The following is a 21,285-nucleotide window of genomic DNA, read 5'->3' on the forward strand; positions in this document are numbered from 1 at the left end:
CTGCTTTAAGTATACATTCTCTGCCTGAGGTGCTTTTTAAGACCACATTCAGAGTGTGAACTCAGGCAGCAAACCTATGCGGATTGCCTTTTGGACTTTAACTTCTTGGAGAGCTCTTTTTTTTTCCCATCTAACCAATTCTAAGGTATAGGAATGTGGGTTTCCCCACTTTCCTTGTCTGCTGGGTAGGTTTTTTCCTGTCCATCTTTACCATGGAGGTATAAGCCCAGTTTACTGTGGGTGGGTGGGGTGGGGGATAAATCCCCCAACTCCCCACGCTGGGCGATTTATCTTTCTCCGTGCTGTGTAGTAGATGGGACAGCTCCGAGGTGGTGGTAGCTCAGAATCCATTAAGTATGGCAGTGGGGTTCTGAGGTCTGTGACCTCTATTTGACCTCTAAGGCTCGTTTTCTTTTTTGTAAGTGGGATAGTAATGTTTTTCTGAGGATGCAGTACACTGACGTATATAAACACAAGGTGCAGAATCCTGTGGATTTGAAAGGCCTGCTCTGTTTTGTTAAGGCCCTAGGATCCTTTCCTATTCAATCTCGCCCTCCAACCCCTGCTCCAGGCCTCGCACCCCATCCAAGGTTCTAAGAGGAGAGGATGAAGATAACACAGGACTGTCTTCTTATACAAGGGCCTGGGAGGGCAAGTCCCCAGGGCTCCAGGGAGAGACAACACACTGGTTTTGGGGGTCACTGTGGCCTTAGGTCACAGCCTCTGTACTGACAGTTCGAGTTTGGGCACTTCTTGGTCGTTTCCCTGTCTTTCTATTTCATCAAGTAGAAAATGAGGCTCATAGTAACGTTTACTCCATGCTCTTCATTGTTGTTCTATTTCTGCAAACAGCTTAGACGAGTATATGGCATTTGGGAAACACCCAATGATTGTTACTTAATATATTTCCCCTCTCAGCTGTAATGCAGCCCCTAGAGAGGGTCCCCGAGCAAGCGTCAGTGAGGGGTGTCTCTGAGATGGGGGGGGATGAACATTTTCTGATGTGCCCCATTGCCCTTACCCCGGGGACCCCATGCAATGCAGACCACACGCTACATGGCACAAGGCTGGACTGTGGTGGGGCATTCCTGTCCTTTGCTTCTCCTGGAAGAACCTCCCCTATCACAGAAGTCACCCTCAGACACCCTGTGCCTCCCAGGTCCGTTCCTGCTCCAGCACTAGGTCCCTGCAGATGAGATGTGGACGCTATTTAATAAAAAAAATTAGAAATAGAAATTCTGTTTGCAGAGGTCAGGTCATTAGTGAATCAAGTACATCTTTACCAAGAATGAATACAAGGGTTTGGTGCAGCTCTGGACACCGGCATTTACATGGACTAATTGAGAAGATTCTTCGCAAGACCACCCTGCTCTTCCTAGATCCTTCAATGCAGCAACCGGGGAAGAAAATGCAGTTAATTTGGACCTTAAGCCCCCAATTATATTACAAATCAGAAAAGCCCAACGGGCATTTGGCAGAGGGGAGGTAGAGTAAAGCAAAATGTTCCCTCTACTTTGGTTTTGTTGGCATACAGACACAATACATTTCACATTGCGAACGGCAGGTGAAGATATTTATTTTGGAGTTTGCAGCCTTAGGTGGTTGTCAGACACTCACTGGGAATGGTGCATGGGCACGGAAGTGTGCATTCATCACATTGAGTAATGCAGAGTCACCCAGGAAGCTGGGCAAACTCACCAAAGATTGCTCCCTGGAGCTTTGCAGAGGGTCACATCAAAATCCTGAAGTTTGCTTGCAAATTCCTTGCTGTTCTTGCCAGAGGCTCCTACAGACACCAGACCTCCTGTGCTCAGTCAAGGAAGGTCTGCCAGCTTCCGTCAGGGCAAGGAGCAGCCAGTTAAGCAGGGACCATACTCACCTCCCCACAGCTCTTTACAGTTTAGAGCTGGGAGAGAAAAGGGCACCAGAGGAAGTCACCATCAATGTGGTGATGGCTGCCATTTTTGGACACTTCACCTACTCAAGGCATTGCTTGGAAGCTTCCATACTAACCTGTGAGGGAGGCATGTTCATTATCCCACTATACAGCTCATGCCCAGAGAGGCTACCCCACTTTTCAAAGGCCACAGAGCAAAGAAGTAGCAGAGGTGGCATTCAAACCCAACTCTGAATCCACAGCTCATCTTCTTTCTATTGTGCTACATCAGGGGACCAGCAGACAACCGGGAGAATGCGTGTTCCCTACAATCTAAGAAAGACAGCAATGCTTGCAGGAAGTTATTCGGTGCCTGCATGTATTATGTTACAGTGGTTGCTACTCCTGAGAATTAACCTAAAAGCAGAGGCATGTGAGTGCCAGTGTCACTTGGGCTAATGACGTCAAAGGGAAAGGCAGGCCTGTGAGGCTCCCGGGGGTGAGGGCTCCTTGTTCCTCCCCTTATCTTTTCCTTCTTTATCTAAATAGCATCTCCTTTCATGGCCTTCAGTCTACTCATGCTTTTCAAACAGAAAAAGAAAAGACAGCACCAAACCAAACCAGACAGACAAACCACAGACACACCGACCGACACCGCAGCCCCTGGCCCTCTCTCTGGCCCCACGAACATTTATGACAATTGACTTCAGAAAAAGAGCCGCTGTGCAGACCCAGCTCTACCTTGTGCTCCAGGCTGGAGTCTTTAAACATCAGTGAGAATGGCTTGATATGCTCTCTTCTCAATTTATCGCCACTCCGCAAGTCGATGGTATGTTCTATTCGCTTGTTAATTTCCTCAGGCCCCGACTGGACATGCAAAGCTTGTGCAAGATGGTTTGGAAGTAGATTTATTGAATTTCTTGTTAGGGCAGCCAGAGTCTAGGGGGAAAGCACATGCAAACACAATAAACCTGCTAGTCCCCTTTGGATTAAAGAGAAATGCAATGTTTTTAAATCAGGTTGCATTGCAAACAGTAATAGCATTCCATGCAGCTGTATTCAGTGAAACCTACAGAAGTTGGTAAGTTAGCATTCGGTTTAGAGAAACACAACCTGGCCAGTTAGTACATCAAGAGGGATGCGCCCCTCTCCTCTGAGTAGGTGCACTGAATTCCTTCGGTTCAGGTACGTGGGAGAGCTGTCGGCTTGGAAATGTTAATCAAGACCATTTCTCTAACCAGGCACATCTCTGGTATGAGAGAAAGAGAACCAGTACCAATAACAGAAAGTAAAATAAACCTGAAAAGCCCACAGAAATGATCATCTCCAACCAAGTAGATTCCACATTTTCGTGTGGTCTTTCCTTTAATGGGGGTGCAGAGACGTGGCGACCCATGGCTTGCATTTTTTTTTAAGCATTCCTCGTGGACAGACAGCCAAATGTGTCAAGATCTGCACCTTGAACTTGATAATGATTGTTAGATTTTTATGCTGCACAAATGTTTTCCCCCATAAACCATTATATATCTATATTCTCATATAGATATATGTGTTTAATTTCCTTTAGGCAAAAAAAAAAAAAAAAAAAAATGCAAGCATTTGCAGCCTCTCCAGTTCACAGGGTTAAACAGCAGGAGGCATGAAAGACACGACCACCCCGTTGGCTCCTGGGTATGGCTACGTGGATGCAGAAATAGCATTAGCTTATGAAGACACACCAGGCTTGGCAGGGAGGCCCCTGTTGGTAGGTAATTCAGTGCAGGTGACAAGACCAACTGGCTGGAGGTACCAAATGCAATGCTCGCTTACAGCTCCAACATAAGACAGCTTCTTTGACAAAAAGGGAGGAACTGGAGCTGAAGGCTAGACGAACAGGGGTGCTCGTCTCTGTCCCCAAGAGGCAGAAGATGTGGTGCCTCTGCAGAGTGGGGCAGTGAAAACTCGCAGCCTCAGGCTATACTCACCACTCCTGCTTTTCTCTGCCAGCTTCTCAGCGAGGCCATGCGCAAGGCCACAGGCTAGCCTGAGGTCCGGTGACGGGCTCATTGACTGGCAGCCTGGGCGAGCTGACAGCACCTCAGAGGCCCTTGTGCCCAGACCCTTCCTATATCCGAGAGACGGGTCGCTTCCTCTGACTTGAGCCAGAGTCGGGGACTGTGACCTCAGGGACCTTCCAGCCCCATCCAGAGGATCCTCCCTGTGGGATGTCGGACTCTTCATTTTAACCTTCCTGGAGACAGACAGTGTCACCTAATTTTTAGGTCTCTAAGGAACCAGCATGGCTTCATCACTGGTAGAATTCACCGAAACCTTCTTCTCCAGCCCCAGATAGAGTGGCATGTGCCAACACGAGAAAGGGAAGTACATGCCCCTTGGGCACTGGAGCAGTGAGTTTCAGCTCTGAGTACCAGGGAGGCTACCACAGGGAAAAAGACAGTTAAATGGAGAGAGGAAACACGGACCAATGTTCCAGAAAATTGGACAGCAGGATCCACCCAGGGCCAGAGGGCTCGGCCCTTGGGATTAGCTGCATTAGAACAGCCCCTCAGAAGGCAAAGGAGATGAACTCTCCACCACGCGGTGCATCTCCCATTGGCTTCTTGGGTGGAAATCCTTTATAAAAGGTGCAGAAAATGACAAAATTTAGTTCTCTGTGTTGAGAGGAGGTGGGAAAGATATTGCCTTTGTCTGGGCATACATTCTGGCTTGGAGATGCCAAGATGCCCTCCCAGCAAGTGGTTTGACCTGGGATCTAACAGCCAGACATAAATCGGCTAAAGATCTGGGCACGTTCATAGTTAGGCATTTCCATCTCTCTCTGTAATTTGTACCCTCCTACAGTTGCGCTTCTTTGAACTAAACTGAACTGATTGTCCACTCCAGCAGCCTCTCATGCCTTCCGTTGCTCTTGGACCTTTGAGTTTCACAGGGAAGGGGAGTTTACAAAATCATTTTTGGGACTTCTTTATATAAATGGTCACAGCTACAGCGCTCTTGCATGACTCCCATTTCATAAAAGAAAGGTACATTTTTCCCCACAAGAATATCGTAATCTCAGAACAAAAGATGTGTCCTTGACATTGAATGCATGTAATTGAATGAATAACTCACTTAATGAGCCTTGTTCTCATTGTTCTCCTCTTGATGGGCACTGGTGAAAGTCGTCAGGGATGGACATTGGTCTCTAGGAGGCCTTTGGGAAACTAGGAATAAGGGTTGCTTCCTGGGTGCCTGTGCCATTGACCTCTGTTTTAAAGGCAGAGACCAATAAATTCTCCACCTTTCAGAGCTCCCTACCCTCACTGAATTCTATTGTCTGTCTGTGTGGCTCTTTCAAATGAGAGAAAAAGCTTTTTCTTTCATCACTGCCACCAGGGGATAGTTTAGAGCCAGGAAAGAGCCCTTGCATCAACACGTCAGTGACGCTGAGGTGGATAATTCTCATGCAAGCGATTATTTTTATTCCTCACAGTTATGTCACTAGTATTATATGCACCGAATGCTCAGGGGTCCCTTTTCTGATCATTTGCTTTCTCAGTTACATGTGACAATTATGCCTGCTGTTTGACCAGCAATCTCTCTGGTATCTCATACCTTCAGGACATAAGTGTATGCTCAAGGGAAGACCAATCTCAACGCAAGAAGTCAAGCAAATTAGAATCAGGAAGGGTAACCTTAAGCTTTCATTTACCCTCCAGTGCACCGCTGCGAAGCATGAATGGCTTTGGAGGTGACCTTGGTTTGAGATTGCCTGTGACCCCCCTCCCCTCCATTAGTAATGGCCGCTAATATTTGACCATGTGTTCACCTTAAGTGGAATAATGCTGCCGACATTGAAATTCACAGGCGGATATCTTCACGGTGACTCATTTGTAAGCAGTACTGAGAAAATGTGTAGCATGTCTTATTTGTCTATCTGGAGTTATACTGCAGTGAGCTGTTCTGGATAGATTATGGCTTTTTAAGATTTATAATGCCAGTGCGAGCAAGTTGGGATCAGGTTAAAAATTGGCATAAGCTTTCAAATGTGATTCCAATCGTAAATGGACCTCAAAAAGGTTGAGAGTGTTCATTCACATGAGCAACTTAAAGCAATCGGTCAGATAATCAGAAAAACAAATGGATGAAATGGAAGGAAATGGGAAATGCGTGTTTCAGTGTGTAACTGAAGTATATATTACATTTCTATACAATAATAAGCATGCACATTTTCTTCTTTACTTTAGCTGGTACTTTCAGATAGTTGGGAGGTCCGATTGCTCAACATTGGGATATGTCACAGTTTGCAACTGAGCTGGCCTCTCCTATGAGTCTTTTCAGAGAAAGACATTGCAGCCTGAGACTGGCCCTAACGGAGATCCATGCCCTCCTCAAGCATTGCAGGAATTTTTCCTTCACGCACAGGTGCTCAAGACAGGACCAGAGTCCCTTCCAAAGCCAAGTTCTGAACATAGATAGGGTCTTGCCTGAGAGTCTGGGGTTCTCATGAAAATTATCATCAGAGGTTCTAGGTAGGACATCCTTTTATACACTTCATTGGAATGGGATGGGGCGAGTCAGGAACCGTCTTAAAGCTCATCATCTGGTTTATGACCAGAGACGTTTCTTTGGGAATTGTCTTCTACCTAAGTACACAGTGAAAACCTACTTTTCCTACAGGTCCTACCACTTTATGGATGGCCAAACCTTTGGTATTCCTTAATCAGTTCTTCCCAGTAAGATTTCAGGCTGAAGGTGCCCTCTCTAGAAACACAGTCTTGTGAGTCAAAAACACTTAGCAATTGTCAGTCACATATTACTGGGAAAGCTCGTTGGATATTTCCTGTTAGCGATTTCAGGATTCCTTACTCTGATAATGTCCTTTGAGTTCCTCAGAAAATGCTAATCTCAGTTTAGAATGTGATTGCACCCAACTCATTATACACCTGGGCCATTTTTAATCAAAAGGAGCTGTTAAACTTGTGCAGAATTGTCCAAAACAGAACGTGCACATCCATTGAGATGTGGCCACTTTCAAGCCACGTGAATGGAGGCAAGCTGCCAATTGAATTTTTAGCTTTCAAAATATCACATCCCTAGTCATGTGTGCAACAGATATGCTAACTCCAGCACTGATCTCATCTCAGAATTAGGGTGTCATAACAGAGAAATGGGGCGATCCTAAGGATGGAGGCAGGATTCTTGCCCGGGACGTGGCTCAGGAGCTGGGCACAGAGAGGCTGACACATGAACGGTTCGTTTACGGGGGCCACCCGAGAGGTGGGACTCAAAATACTCACAGCACTGCAATGGCTGGGCCCCAATCTCATGGGCTGGAGAGGTGACTACTATCCCACGGACCAAATGACCTCGTAGGACAGTATGAATAATTCAGCTCATATATCAGGACCTAAGCTACTCAGTGTTCTTGTGAACATCAAAGGCGTAGATTTTTCAGAAATGTCAATGCCATGGGGAAAATGAAATTGTGAGTTTGTGTGTGTGTGTGTGTGCACGCGCATGCATGTGTGTGTTCATAACAAATTTGGATAAAATGGAAATGTAATAATTACCTAAACTTTCATCTCTTTAAAGATTCTGACGTAGCTCTTTACATTTGGGATTATGAGATAAGTATAGTAAGTCCTCACTTAATGCCACCAATAGGTTCTTGGAACTGCGGCAAAACAACATATAAGAAAAACCACTTTTACCAAAGGCTAATTGATATGAATAAGAGTTAAGTTCCTACGGCATCTCATCAATGTGATAGCAAAATGACATGCTCTAAGGACCTGCCATAGTATATTGTAAGTTGCTGATAAATTGCTTGTGTTTCTTGTTTTAAGGCTGTAGGTCTGAGCTTTTTTCAGACTCCTGTTATACAAATTTGCTACTTAAATATAGTTATTGATGCTTTCCTTAATTTTGTTCCAATGAGCTACAAATTATCGACCTTCAAGAATCCAGCCTCTCTCCCAGTTATGACAGGACAAAACAGGAAAGAGAAGAAATTACTGAGATTAGGGCCAAACCATTATGTCTTTGGGGCTTCTACTTTCTCTTATCCTAATTTTCTGCCCACACTTGTCTGTTGGAATTGCCTCATTAATTTAGCTTTTCCAGGTTTTTATGATCCCCAGTGTTTGCATCTGAGTTTACCACCTGAGAGCAGCCCTGTGTTTGCCTACTCCCAAGATATGCTTTCCTGATGGGTGCTACCCCCATGGTGCTATGATGTACACAAAGCCCTTATCAGCTCACGGTGCGGAGAGGTTCTTCAGGCCATTAAAGGTGACCTAAGCATCATACAGTGGGACAGATGCGATCAAATCTAGAGGTTCATAACCTACAATTCACAGAAGTCGTTTGGACAGCCCAGAGCTAGGGGAGGACCTTTCAGAAAGTTCATCCAAGCCCGAGGAATTACCACTGTGCTTCCTGTTTGACCCTGGGTGAGGCAGAAATAAGTACATACAAACATAGCCAAAGCGGAGGCTGGTCAGCCAGCAAAAATGCCAAGTGCCTTTGCTCTCGGCTGGAATTCGGAGTGCAGAGCCAGAGCCATGGTTGGCCATGACTCACGTGCCAAGTCACTTTAAAAAATGGGGATACAGATTCAGCCACACTACACGCACTAGTGTCTGTAAAGAAAAACCCTTTACACACGTGCACTGCACCAGGTCAGAACAACAAAAGGTATTCTTGGTGGAGAAAAGATGAGAAAATCCTGATGCAGCTAAATAAATTTTAGAACAAAGAATCTTTAACCCCGTCATTGGCAAAATTAGCACCAAGATCAATAAAATAAATCCAGTTCTTCTTTTCTTTAAATCTTGGAAATAAAGAAGTCAGAAATAAATGCAGGTTTTTGGCTCTTTCTCTTCCTACCTGTCTCCACATGTTTAAAATATCATATGTTCACCTTCACATGTTCAAAATGTCATGCGTTCTCCTTCACATGTGCACTCATTATGGGTTCTGCTTCCTCAGGCCACTGTTTTCTCTCTCCCTAAACAACCGGCCAATCCCGGTTGGTTTAGAAGAGCTTTGGCAGTTATTGGCCATCATGTGACCACAGGCTGCATGTCATACGCTTGCCAACTTCATTGCCCACCCCCACAGAGCAATTCTACACAAGCCACAAACTCATCTCTACCTTCATTTCCTTCGCCTTCGTCTACCCCTGTAGTGTCAGAGAAAGAAAGGATGATCACTCCAAGTTAACAGAGCAAATTGCCTGCGTAATCCACTCAACGCTCCCAGGAAGGCTTCAGATCCACTTGCCTTTCTGAAGAGAGTGGAAAACCAGGCCCCCATAATCACTCTTCCTGGCGGAACTCAGCCGTTATCTTCTGAGCCGGGTGCAGGACAGCCTGGGGCTTTGCTGTCAGAAAAAGCCACGTTCCTGGAAGAGTGCGGATTCACGGCGGGCAATGTCCAAGCTCTTCATGCTCTCTACCCCAAAGCCTGCAAAATGTCCCATCCAGTGAACATCAAAGCTGAATCTGATGTTCAAATGGCTCGAAATAAACGTCCTACAGAGAAAAATCTGCCTGTGACCACCTGCGTACCAAGACTGACCACGGACAATTAGATATTGGGCGGCTCATCACAGAAGCACTAACCTCTGAAAACACAACCTTTTCCTTAACACCAATGTCCGCTATTTAGGGCGTTTTTAGGGGTAGGAGTTCTCTGTGGGGAAAGAGAAGCCTGTGTTTTGATCTTGAGCAGTAGAAACCTTGGCCCAAACTCCCTGCTTGTCTGTAGATCTCAGCTTAACAGTGGCTTCCTTGGGAAGGTCTTCTCCGATCACCTTGGACCAGTTTTCCGTCTCCATACACTCTTCTGCTATTGGGACAGCAAGCTCACACTGGCCCTGTGGGCCTCTTAGCGATACCTCCACTCCGTGAGCTCCTCAACAGCTTGCCCGTCCTTCATCTCTCTACTCCTGACACCGGGATCAGTGTCCACAAATTGCAGTTACTCAATAGTGGTTGATAAGTGGATGACTGAATGAATGAGGGAATGAATGAACATCATGGAGGAGAGACTTGCCCAAGCTGAACGACAGAAGTCAAGTTGCAATTTAGGAGTTCTTTTTTCTCGTGGGCATCTCTATGCACAGGAAAGGGGCCACCCACTCACTTTGCATCCCACCCTTTAGGGGCAGATACAGAAGGAAAGAAACCGAACCCCAGGGATCAACATGACTCAATAAAAGAACATGATCATGGTCCCCTCACTTGGAAAGCAGGCACATCACATTGTCAGGTTGGTAAGAAAAAGAAATGGAAAGGATGTGAGCAATGCACCCACCATGGTACCTGGCCCCAAACTCTCTACTTCTATTAATGTTAGTGATACCATGGACACCTATCTATCCTCATGGCAAAGAAGCACATGTGCTTTCTAGTTGGTTGTGTAGAATATAGAAATTCCAACTATGTTTTCAATGTTGATGGTGCAGCCCAGCCGGCGTGGCTCAGTGGTTGAGTGTCGACCTATCAACGAGGAGGTCACGGTTCGAGTCCCAGTCAGGGCACATGCCTGGATTGTGGGCTTGATCCCTAGTGTGGGGAATACAGTGCAGGAGGCAGCCAATAGATGATTCTCTCTCATCATTGATGTTTCTCTCTCTCTCTCTCTCTCCCTCTCCCTTTTTCTCTGAAATCAATAAAAATATTAAAAAAATAAATTAAAAAATATTGATGGTGCGCATATTAACTTCATGATAATGGTAACAACCAAGGGCATTCTACTCATATACAACAGAAGTATCAAATGTGTGCTTTTCTCCAGGTGACTCTTTTAAAAGGCCTGGAGGAGTAATAGACAAATGTCTGATTGTGGTAAGTGTGCAAGGGATGGATGGGACAGTGGCGGGGACCTCATAGGATATGAGGGACAGACCCTAGGCTCCGATCGAGGCTTCACTTCTAAAGGGTGGCTCCATGTTCTTGGCATATCACTTGTTACAAAAGTCATGTAAGAAGGATTAATATCCTCAGACAATACATGTCATAGTAGCAAAAGCTTTCCCCTTTGTATCCTCTTGGGAGTCATCAGTCTAAGATGCCATTTGTCCATTCTCCACAAGACAGCCAAAGCGATTCCTTAAAAAACCTAAATCAGGTCATGTCTGCGCCCTGCTGGAAGCCTTTCCATCACTTCCCTTCAAAGGAAATCCCATGTGGAGCTGGCAGGAGCAAGCTCCGCATGCTTTAACTTCACCTCTGACCCCTTTCTTTCTTGCTCACTATGCTCTAGCCCAGCGATTTTCAACCTTTCTCATCTCATGGCACATAAACTCATTACTAAAATTCTAAGGCACACCAGAAAATATAGTTTTTGCTGATCTGACAAAAAAAGATATAATTTTTATTCATTCACACAAGACAGCTATTGTGTTGGCTGTCATTTTTTTTAATTTTTATTTGATAATCTAAGGGAGAAGAGGCCAGTGCCCCTGACTAAATAGTCAGGTATTTCATGTTTTAAGAACTCTTGCAGCACATAGGTTGAAAGTTGCTGCTCTAGCCCCTTGGGCCATTTTGCTCTTCTAACATATGAAACTTCTTTTCCGTTGCAGGGCCTTTGCACTAGCTGTTTTCTCTAGATGTCCTTCTCCTGGTTTCCTTTCAGCGCTCCAATCAATCTTCAGAAACTTGTGACGATCCTATCGGTGATGATTTGATCTGCCCCCCTATTCCTGTATCTACTTCCTTCAGAGCACTTTCATGTTTTGGTTAGTTGTGTACATGCCCCACTCCCTTAAAATGTTAGCTCCTAGAGGACAGGGACCAGGTCTGTCTTCTCAGTACTAATCCCCAGCAGTTAGACTGGTGAGTGCCTGTTAAGTAATCGAATGAAGCGCTCAAGCCCACAATGGATTTTAGTTACAGCGTGCAATCAGAGGGGAGCATGATCTTTATTACAAGGACCCATTTCTTAAGTCTTTGTTTTCATTCCCAAATTTACCTTTATTCTGAGAGATTCAATGACCATGTTGATGACTCATCCAACAATCTAGCCTGAAAATTTCTGGACACCCTCCCCCACACGTCCAATTGTCCACTTTCCATTTACTTCAACCACCCACTGCTACATTCATACCTTGAACGTCAATAGTCCACCTGTGATCATACACTTCTTGACTTCTAGTTTCCTTACTTTCATTCCATTCTGAGGCTCCGAGCATAGGCAGCCCCACTGGTAACTGAGCCAGGGTTCAGCGAGCCAAGATGCCAAATCAGTGGGCAAACATCTGCCACGTCAGGATTCGGGGATGCAAACCACGAGTGCTGCAGGCTTCCAAGAGCAACCTGGACCCCAGACCTCAGGCTGTGTTGAACCAGCAATTTAACCCAAATGGACACAGATAAGGGGCAGGGAAGATGCATGACATCAAAACCAAGGAAGGCTCTTCAAGCATAGAGCAGGACTGGAAGACTCACCTAAGGACCAAAAACAATTCTTAGTGCAGTAGCTGCTGCTCCAAACCATTGACAGGGGTGGAGTTGGGGTTCTACTGTGAGATGCAGAGCCCTCTCTTTTCTATCACCCGTGACAATCTGACTTCGCCACCTCATCAAATCTGCCTCTTGCCAATGATGTTCTTCCATGCAACTCCAATGGGCAGTTTCCATCTCAGCCTCTTGGCTCCACTGGCCATTGTTGATTGCTCCCTCCATCTCAAAACGCGCTCTCTGCTCTCTGGGCTTCCAGGACACCACATCCCCTAATTCTCTTCTCATCACTTTCCTTCCTATTTGTCTCTGTTGTGGGGTCACTGCTCTCTGTCACCTCCCACCACATGCCCCTTGAGGTCTATCCTGTGCCTCCCTATGGTTTTATTTCACATATTCCCTACTGTGATCCCCTTCACTCCATGGCTTTGATTGGCCCTCGGGTTCTGATGACTGCCATGTTCACATCCCTTGCACAGTTCCTTTATGCCTGAGCTCCAGAGTGAGTGTTCAGTGGTCCCTGGATATACCTCCACGGAGCCCTCTCCAGACATCTCAAGCTCACCATGCCCCAAACGGAACTCCTAGGGTTTCCCTCAATCTCCTTCCATCCCAATAGTGCTTATTTCAGTGGGCATTTCCACCGGCCACCCCAACACCTAAGCAAAATACCTAGAAGTTGAATTTAACTGGTTCCCCTCTGTTACCACCGACATCTGTCATTTCATTCATTTATTCATTCATTCAACAAACTATCATCAAGTCCCATTACCTGACAGATGCTGGGCTAAACAGTGGTAAGTGAAACATAATTTCTCTCTTCCTGAAACATATAAACGACTGGCTGACTTGATGTCTGCGGTGTTTCTTCTCTCTGTCCTTCCTGCTACTGCTGCTAGCAGTTAGCATGTAAAGGATGCTCAATTAATCCTTATTGGATGAATGAATAAATGAGAAGGAAACTATCTGAACATCTGCTATGTATAGCGCACAGATTATGCCGCAGCATTCCGATGTCATTAAAAATATTTCGAAGCTCACATGAATCAATAGAAGCCAAAACATTTGCCCAATTCAGCTGGCAAAGCCCCAGTGGAGAATTAGTCTGTTTTCCGTGTGATGTGCAAACACTCAGATGGTCTGGGCTTTCCGTGGAGCTGATGGGGTGTTTTGGCAGACAGGCCCAGCCAGACCAGTCTCCGTCTCTCCCAGGCACGCACATGTCTCTGAGTGGCACAGATGGCCCTCGATTTCTAGAGTTAAGTGTAAGTGTAAACTTTGAGGGCTTGTGACCATTTTAATTGACTCATTTTCTCAGTCTTATTAGTGTCATTTAGTTATTTGTGAATATCAGTACACATCCCCTGCCTCTGAAGTCCCAAGACATCAACATAAACTGAGATGATTCACGCTGAAGATGGCACAGGTGGAGTGCATCCAGGCAAAACTCGGGCAGCATATGAAATATACAGTGTGATTATTGACTAACAATGATATATCTTATAATAATGACTTGATGATATCAGCAAGTATTTTTTTTAGGAAATTAGCAAAGAAATATTTCAGATATTCCTGTACAATTTTACCAGATCCATCAATCGAAGAATAAGACCAAGTATCTCCACCTCTCTCTCGGTTCTCAATGATTAGCAGCCAGGTTAGGAACAACTAAGATTAGAACAATTAGGAATTATCTCTGGTTCCACAATCAGCTTAAATAGAAAAAGTTTTTCAAATGGCAAGACCAAAAAAAACACACAAACAAAAAAAATATTTAGAGAATGTGATGCAGAGTTACTGAGGTATTTACGGTGAAGCATGCATTCCTTTCTAAATAACCAGCTTCCAGGCTCAAGCTAACAATAGGCAGAGGAAGCAGAGGGTGCTGTCAGCTGGCCATGCACCCACTCCAGGAAGGACATATAAGTCCATTGTTTTATGTAATAGCAAACTGCACCATGCACACCAGTTCAGGGATGGGAGGAAGTGGGCACTGAAATCAGTGGTGACTCGGTTGGGCATAATAATTCTGGGGAAAAATGAAACACAGAAGGAGAGTAAGGACCTAAGGGTTGACTTTCCCAAGGCATGCAGACTGGGTTTGACCTGGGTCTTCCGGTGGAATCTGGCCCATGAGTTACTCCTTTGCCCCGTCACACACAACTGACTGGAGACAGGTTAACCTGGCCTCAGAGTGCCCCACCCACCTGTCCGGTGCAGAAGACTTCCTGCACTTTAACCTTTTCCTTTTTAAATGGCTTTAAGCAGACAGACTTTTCTTATCTATCAGCTAAGGAGAAAAGTCCAGGTCCATGGATTGAAACAGTGAACCCCGTCAGGTCCTCAGAGAGCTCCTGACACTCTGGGTTGGGTTGATTTTGTTTTCAGTGCTCAGCTTTTGCTTGGCACAGGGGCATGCCAGAAACCGTTTCCCAGTCTCATACATACTGGCTTTTTTTGTTTGTTTCTTTAGGAAAGGATGCTGGGGTTCTACTCTTTAACTCACATGAATTCAACTGGAGGTGGTGGGCCTGGGCAATGAAAGGGAAAACCCATATTAGAGCCTAGGTCCTGAGCAAGCGTTCTGGGGACGGGGCATCGCAGACTTCTCAGGGTCTCTGCCATGACCAGCCTCAGTCCTCTAGCGCCTCTAGGAGTCTGAGCATCTCATTCGGGTTAGTGGAGTCCTGGTAGTTGAAGAAATGATTTAAGAAATAATTTGGTGATTGGTGATTTACTCCTCATGGACTGACTGTTGGCTCCATCCCTCAGATAAAAGCAAATTCACACTAAATAGGAATAGAGTTACGAGGGTGGCTTTGCAATTTCATGCTACTCCTGAACGCTCTCACCCTCCCCTTGGGCATCACCTGGTGCTGCCTGTCTTAAATCAATGGCAACCCCCTGACTTTAAATCCAGAGGGCAGTTCAGAACTCCTCGCCTGCCAGCTGTCTAAGGAATGGCATTCCCCTGGACCTGATCATCTACTTCTGTTGCTAGTATAATAATATCAGGTTTCTCTTTTGCAATGTGGGTCTTTTTTTTTTTTATAATTACAATTCAGCTTCACATGGCATTTATTTTGAGTGAGGTAAAAAAATAAAAAATAAAAGGAGAGGGTGTTGAGTACACTCCGGTATTTCATGCATTTCCTGACATTGCACACAAAAGTTATTTCTGTCCGGAGGAGATAGGGTTTGATGATTTGCAATTCTGTTGCTCAGCAGAGAAAAGGTTAAAGATGAATGGGTTATCTCTGGGGCCTCTCTGGTGCAGAGGCACCTGCGCATGCCTTTGGCTAACCAGAAGAAGGAAGCCAGGACTTACGTTCTGTTTACCCACGATGTTGTCGAAGGGCAGCTCGGGGCTCCAGGACCCCTCGGTGAACGTCGCCCCGCTGTTCCTCCGGTCCGAGGAGCTCACTGCCTCCTTGACAATGTCTTCGGGCAGCGACAGCAGACTGTCCTCTGGCTGCTGAATTAAATAGGTCTCTATGTTATGCTTCCGCAAGAACTCATTCCTCTCTTTCCCGTGGCCCTCTTCCACATCATAGTCACCGTTGAGGCAGTCGAGGGTGGCTTTGGAAATGTGAATCCTCCTGGGGACACAAAGCGAAGGTCATTATCCACCCCTGACGTGGCCTGGGCAAAGCCAGCATCAGGGCACTGTGAGGTCATGTCCTCGGGGACAATATGTGGTCCCCTGAAAAAATCAGAAAGAATAAAAGAAAACAGAACTCCAAGCAAAAATCAACGAGCAGGGCATCGCTGACTCCACCCCAAGGGACACCGCAGCCTCTGATGAACACAGTCCTGCAGAGCCGCTCCACATAAGCACTTATTTCAGCTTTTCTTGTGACTGTCAGCCTGGTCTCGGCAACCCTTAAGAATTAGTGATTTTTACCAAAAAAACCCCCAAAAAATCCATTTAAAAAATGGGCAGAGGACCTGAATAGACACTTTGCCTAAAAGGACATACGGATGGCCAATAACATAACGACAAGATGCTCAATGTCAGTAATCATCTGAGAATTGCAAACTAAAACCACAGTGAGATATCACTTCACACCTGTCAGAACGTCTACCATCAATAGATCAACAAATAACAGGTGTTGGCGAGGATGTGGAGAAAGGGAACCCTCGTGCACTGTTGCTGGGAATGCAGGCTGGTGCAGCCACTGTGGAAAGCAACATGGAGTTACTTAAAAAATTAAAAATGGAACTGCCTTATGACGCAGCGGTTCCACTTCTGGGAATTTATCCAAAGAAACACGAAACACTGATTCAAAAGAATAGATGCAAGGTTATTTACAATAACCAAGATTTGGAAACTCAAGTGCCCATCAGTAGATGAGTGGATAAAAAGCTGTGGTACATTTACACTGTGGAATACCACTGGGCCATAGAAAAGAAGGAAATCTTGCCCTTTGTGACAGCATGGATGGGCCTGGAGAGTATCATGCTAAGTGAAATAAGCCAGGCAGAGAAAGACAAGTACCATATGATTTCACTCATATGTGGAATCTAATGAACAAAATGAACTAACAAGCAAAATAGAGACAGACTCATAGATATAGAGCAGGCTGACAGCTGCGGGGGGTGGGTAGGTGCTGGGTAAAGGGATTGAGCAAAAAAAAATAAAACAAAAAATTCATGGACACAGAAAAAAGCAACCGTCAGTGATTTCTTTTTTTTTCAGTGATGTTGATTATATTGGGAAAACAAGTTCCATAAATGTTTCTGAACCCAATGGCAATTTTTGTCCAAAATCACCAAGCAACAATGACAGTTCTCTTGTCATCTTGCCTCGTTTCTTCAACTCGTCTAAAATCATAAGAAAAAGGCAGGCCTCACAAGACCACAGAGAAGCTTTCCCTGACCTGTGTGCATGGCAAGGAGTGGAGAACAGAGCTGTGGCCACGTGCCGGCTGGCCACTGGCCGGCCTCACTCACAAGGTGAGTGACTCACTCCTGCACAGTCATGAGCCACTGCAGCTCATGATTCAAGTTTCTTTTTTAGCAAAAGAACAGATGACATCAAGGGCCTTAAGGCTCACACTGGAATCGTGGAAATTTCACATGGTGAGTCATTCTGGGAGGATTTTTCTGTGTGCTCCTAACTCACCCAGACGCCATACAGTGCCATAGTGTGCTGTGGGTAGCCTAGCACTGTGGTTACGGACACGAACGCTTTGGCCGGATTGTGGGATCAAAACCCTGACTCTACCACTTACTTGCTAGCTGATAGATCTTGGGCAAGTTACTTAATCTTTCTATGAGTCTATTTTCTCATCCACGAAAATGGGAAAAACAATAGTACCCACTCGGTGAATGAGTCCGTAGTCAACCACTGAGCCATACTGGCCAGACACATTGTACTTTTAGTGCTATTTCTACTTCCTTCTTACCCATTCTACTCAATTCCTGCTCATAGAGAGAATAAATCACTGCAGAGGACACGTGAAACACCCAGAAACTACCAAGGATGCATTTCTGATCCTGCAAGGCACATTCTCCACCTTTTCCAAAGTCTCAGCCTTGCATACAGTCACTGACGTCTAGGGTTAGAACACAAAAACTGAAACATGTAAAGATATTTGGGCTCTCTTCAGAAACACGCTGAATAAGCATGAAATGTTCCCATGGCGGATTTTGTCAGTACATACTCAGTAATGTTGACCTCGGGGAAGAGAAAGGTCATTTGACCTCCTATGAAATGGTTGTTCCAGACCTGTCTCTCTGGTCAACCTCAGAGCTAGGGCTAGAAGGCCGTCTTTTTCTCTCAGGCACAATGAAACCCCCAGAAGGGTAGTCAAAGCTATGATATGACTGGCTCCATGCATCATCTTTATAAAGTCTGATGGCTGATCTTCTCTTAAGATAATTAAGTTAAATGCCAACTCCCATTTGGTATTTTCTCTGGATTCTGCGTTTTATTACCCTGCATCAGTGCGCAGGGGGAATAGTATTTGCACATACTGAATCAATATTATGTTTCCTGTAGGGAAAGACATCCTCACCTTCATTCATTACTGAGTCTTCTGCTCAAGTTCCATCAATTTACATTTACACGTTTTGATAGAAACAGGGCTTTAGAGGTTCCTTGGATCATGGCTGCTAGCTGGGGTTTTGGAGTAAAGACTGTGCGGACGAGATTCTGGTGATTACGTTTATCTACGGAAATGAGTCAGGCAATATTCCCATATATTGACTGTCAGGCAAACCTGATATTTTCTGATAATTTTAAATGCCAGGATATAATAATGATAGTCATGACAGTAAATATGATCTAACCATTTGGTAACACTTTATTTTGCATAAATGATATCTGTAGTCAAAGCTGTTATAACATGACTGGCTCCATGGATCATCTCATAGAATTTCCCTCTTCCTGATAGGCACCCCCCACCCCCATTTTGATGATGATAAAACTGGCCCTGAGACCAGGAGTAAGTACCTGGCCCAGAGTCACATCACTGGGAGGTCACAAGCAGTGCTGGAGGGAGACAAGGACTTCAAGGTCCTTGTAAGACCCTACATGTGTGTCACATGGTAACTGCTACAAACACAACCACAGTGAATGTTTACTGGGCACAGGACCAAGGACTTGATATGCATTTTCTCATTTAACTAAAGCTCGAGAACAGTGGTCCTCAAAGTGTGTTACCAACACCAGCAGCATCAGCATCACTTGGACACTTGTTGGGAAGACATAGTCTTTGTCCCGCCCCAGACACATTGATCTTAAAGTCTGAGGGTGGGGCCCAGCCGCCCAAGGATTACCACACCCTCCAGGTGATTCAGATTCCAGCACAAGCTGAGAATCGCTAGTCTGGGAACCCACGGCTCAGAGAGACTGAAGAATTTGTGTGGAGCTACATGGCTGGTGTCTGTGGCAGGGAAAGGATTTTAATTCACTTCTGCACGACTCCAGGGTCCAGGCTGTCAACCATTACACAGTGGGGTTGTGTGCCTCCCTTCCTTCCTTTCTTTCCTTCCTATGTGCCAAGCATCGTGCCAGGCTCTTGGGGACACATTGAAGGCCTGGAGATTAATAATGAAAGGTCAGGCCTGAGCAAACTGGACTGATGAATTACCAAGGGGAGGCAGTAAAGTTGGTGAGGCCCTTCATAACATTTACTGTGTGGGGTGTTGAAAAATCTAATGATGTGATGTAGTAATGATATTTAGCAGACTGGCTAGTTCATAGTAGGTACTTAATACATGTTCAGAATCGGGGGCAAACTCTCTTACTAAAAGGAAAAGTAAGCTTAGTTTATTCCTATAAATATGGATTGATAGGGATGGGAAATAACCAGACATTAAAAAAGCCATTTGGGCTTAAAAGAAAAATATAAAACCAAAAATCTCAGACCATGAAGGGTTCTATCTTCTTCCAGATAATTGCTTTTAGACCTATACCCCTGAATTCTGCACAGGGGAAACCCGCTCCCACAAAGTGGCAAATGACCAGGGTTAGGAGGACGAGGGCTTTGCTCTGGCTTACCCAGGGATCCCTCCAGATTCAAGTTTGTTCGCAATATCCACGTCCCAAGACCAGACGTCAAACTGCCACTTCCGCAGGCCCAACACACCACACAGCACTGAGCCCGAGTGGATTCCGATTCGCATGTCGACGTCATGCTTCGTCCTTGACCGCACATACCTGTTGACATAGGTGAATGGAGAGATACACATGTAAGGCCAGAGTGGGCCCACGTTCTACACGGTTATCCCAAACACCGTGGGACCTTTTCGCACCATCCCTCCGTTGTTAAAAACTCTTTCCTGGCCTCCTCCTCAGAGCAGTGGTCGCCAGAGCAGAGCACTCACGTTCCTGGGCTGAGCTGGGTCATCTGCTCGGATGCAGGAAGACAATGTCACCACTTCCATGCGAGCTTTTGTTTTTATCTTGGAAAAGCTGCACTGAAATTTGATATGTGGGTTGACCTTAGCAACCCTACAGGGCCCGGGCTGGCCTGTCCTCTGACCCTGAGCATGGAGGAGGCCTCTTGAGAGAAGAGAAAGATTTCTGCACACACATTCCTTCTTCACTTTCAGAGTATTTCAAACAATTTCAGTTTATGAGTTAAATAACACCATTTATGTAGGAAAAATTCAACTGCTACGACACAATACTTTGAAATATAATAACTAGAAAAATCTTCAGCGCCACATAGAAATTCAATTGTTATTTTACTTCAAAATGCTTAACAGAGTTGTTAAAATTAAAGATGATTTATCCATTTTTCATTGAAAAAGAAAAACCACAAGTGTCCCATATTTGTTGCTTTTCTGTGATAATAGGTTGCTATTAATATTCTCTCTAGCAAACATTTAGGGAAAAACCCAACTTGCTTATTTTGTTTCAAGATGGCAGTTTTAGAAGGTGAAAGTAATTGCTTTTCACAAGAAATCTGTGCTCTGAAGAGAGGATTTTGAAAAAGGAAGTTTGGAAATGTTGCCATCTCCTCGGGAAGCAGGCTGTCAAACATGAGTTATGTCATCTATCAAAATACTCAGAGCTGCACATTCACTAATATGTTTTCAGATCTTCCAAATGAAATGTGTTGGTGGGGGTTGTGCCCATTTGTTAAAAATATCAAAAAGCTATTGCCTTCTAATGAGTTTGCAAGAAAAACTCAGAGCTACTAGAGAAGCAAATTTATGACAAGCCTTATATGGAACTTGGGCAAAACTGACTTAAAAACACAGTCAGTGGTCCAAGGGCGCCCCCGAGATCTCCCTGTCTTTATGAAATACGTATTTAAATCTGATAGCCAATAGAGACAGGTATAGAAATAAACTGAATTTGGAACCTGACCTTTATATTAATGTCTCACAAACTATTAAGATTCTTTAAATAGAATAAATTATGTGCAAACCCATTGCTGTCACTAAACAAGAGAACAGAAAGATTTTAGTACAGCAATTGAATTAAGATATTTAAAATTATTA

General features: G+C 44.9%; 1 protein-coding gene across 3 annotated transcripts in view; it reads right to left on the bottom strand.

Moving 5' to 3' along the window:
- Positions 1 to 21,285, bottom strand: part of ADCY8 (adenylate cyclase 8) — a 136,616-nt gene that overhangs the window by 45,747 nt on the left and 69,584 nt on the right. For 2 of the 3 annotated variants that reach the window (XM_070392348.1, XM_070392347.1), the window contains exons 6-8: positions 19,835 to 19,993; positions 15,656 to 15,926; positions 2,618 to 2,815 (exon numbers count right to left, since the gene is read on the bottom strand). In XM_070392348.1, the coding sequence (XP_070248449.1) occupies positions 2,618 to 2,815; positions 15,656 to 15,926; positions 19,835 to 19,993 (628 nt within the window). The remainder of the gene's footprint in view (positions 1 to 2,617; positions 2,816 to 15,655; positions 15,927 to 19,834; positions 19,994 to 21,285) is intronic. The other variant, XM_070392349.1, reaches the window with a different exon arrangement.

This window comes from Myotis yumanensis, unplaced genomic scaffold (genome assembly GCF_028538775.1).
Source record: "Myotis yumanensis isolate MYYU_CA2020_CCGP unplaced genomic scaffold, mMyoYum1.0.hap1 SCAF_15, whole genome shotgun sequence".
NCBI classification, from domain to species: domain Eukaryota; kingdom Metazoa; phylum Chordata; class Mammalia; order Chiroptera; family Vespertilionidae; genus Myotis; species Myotis yumanensis.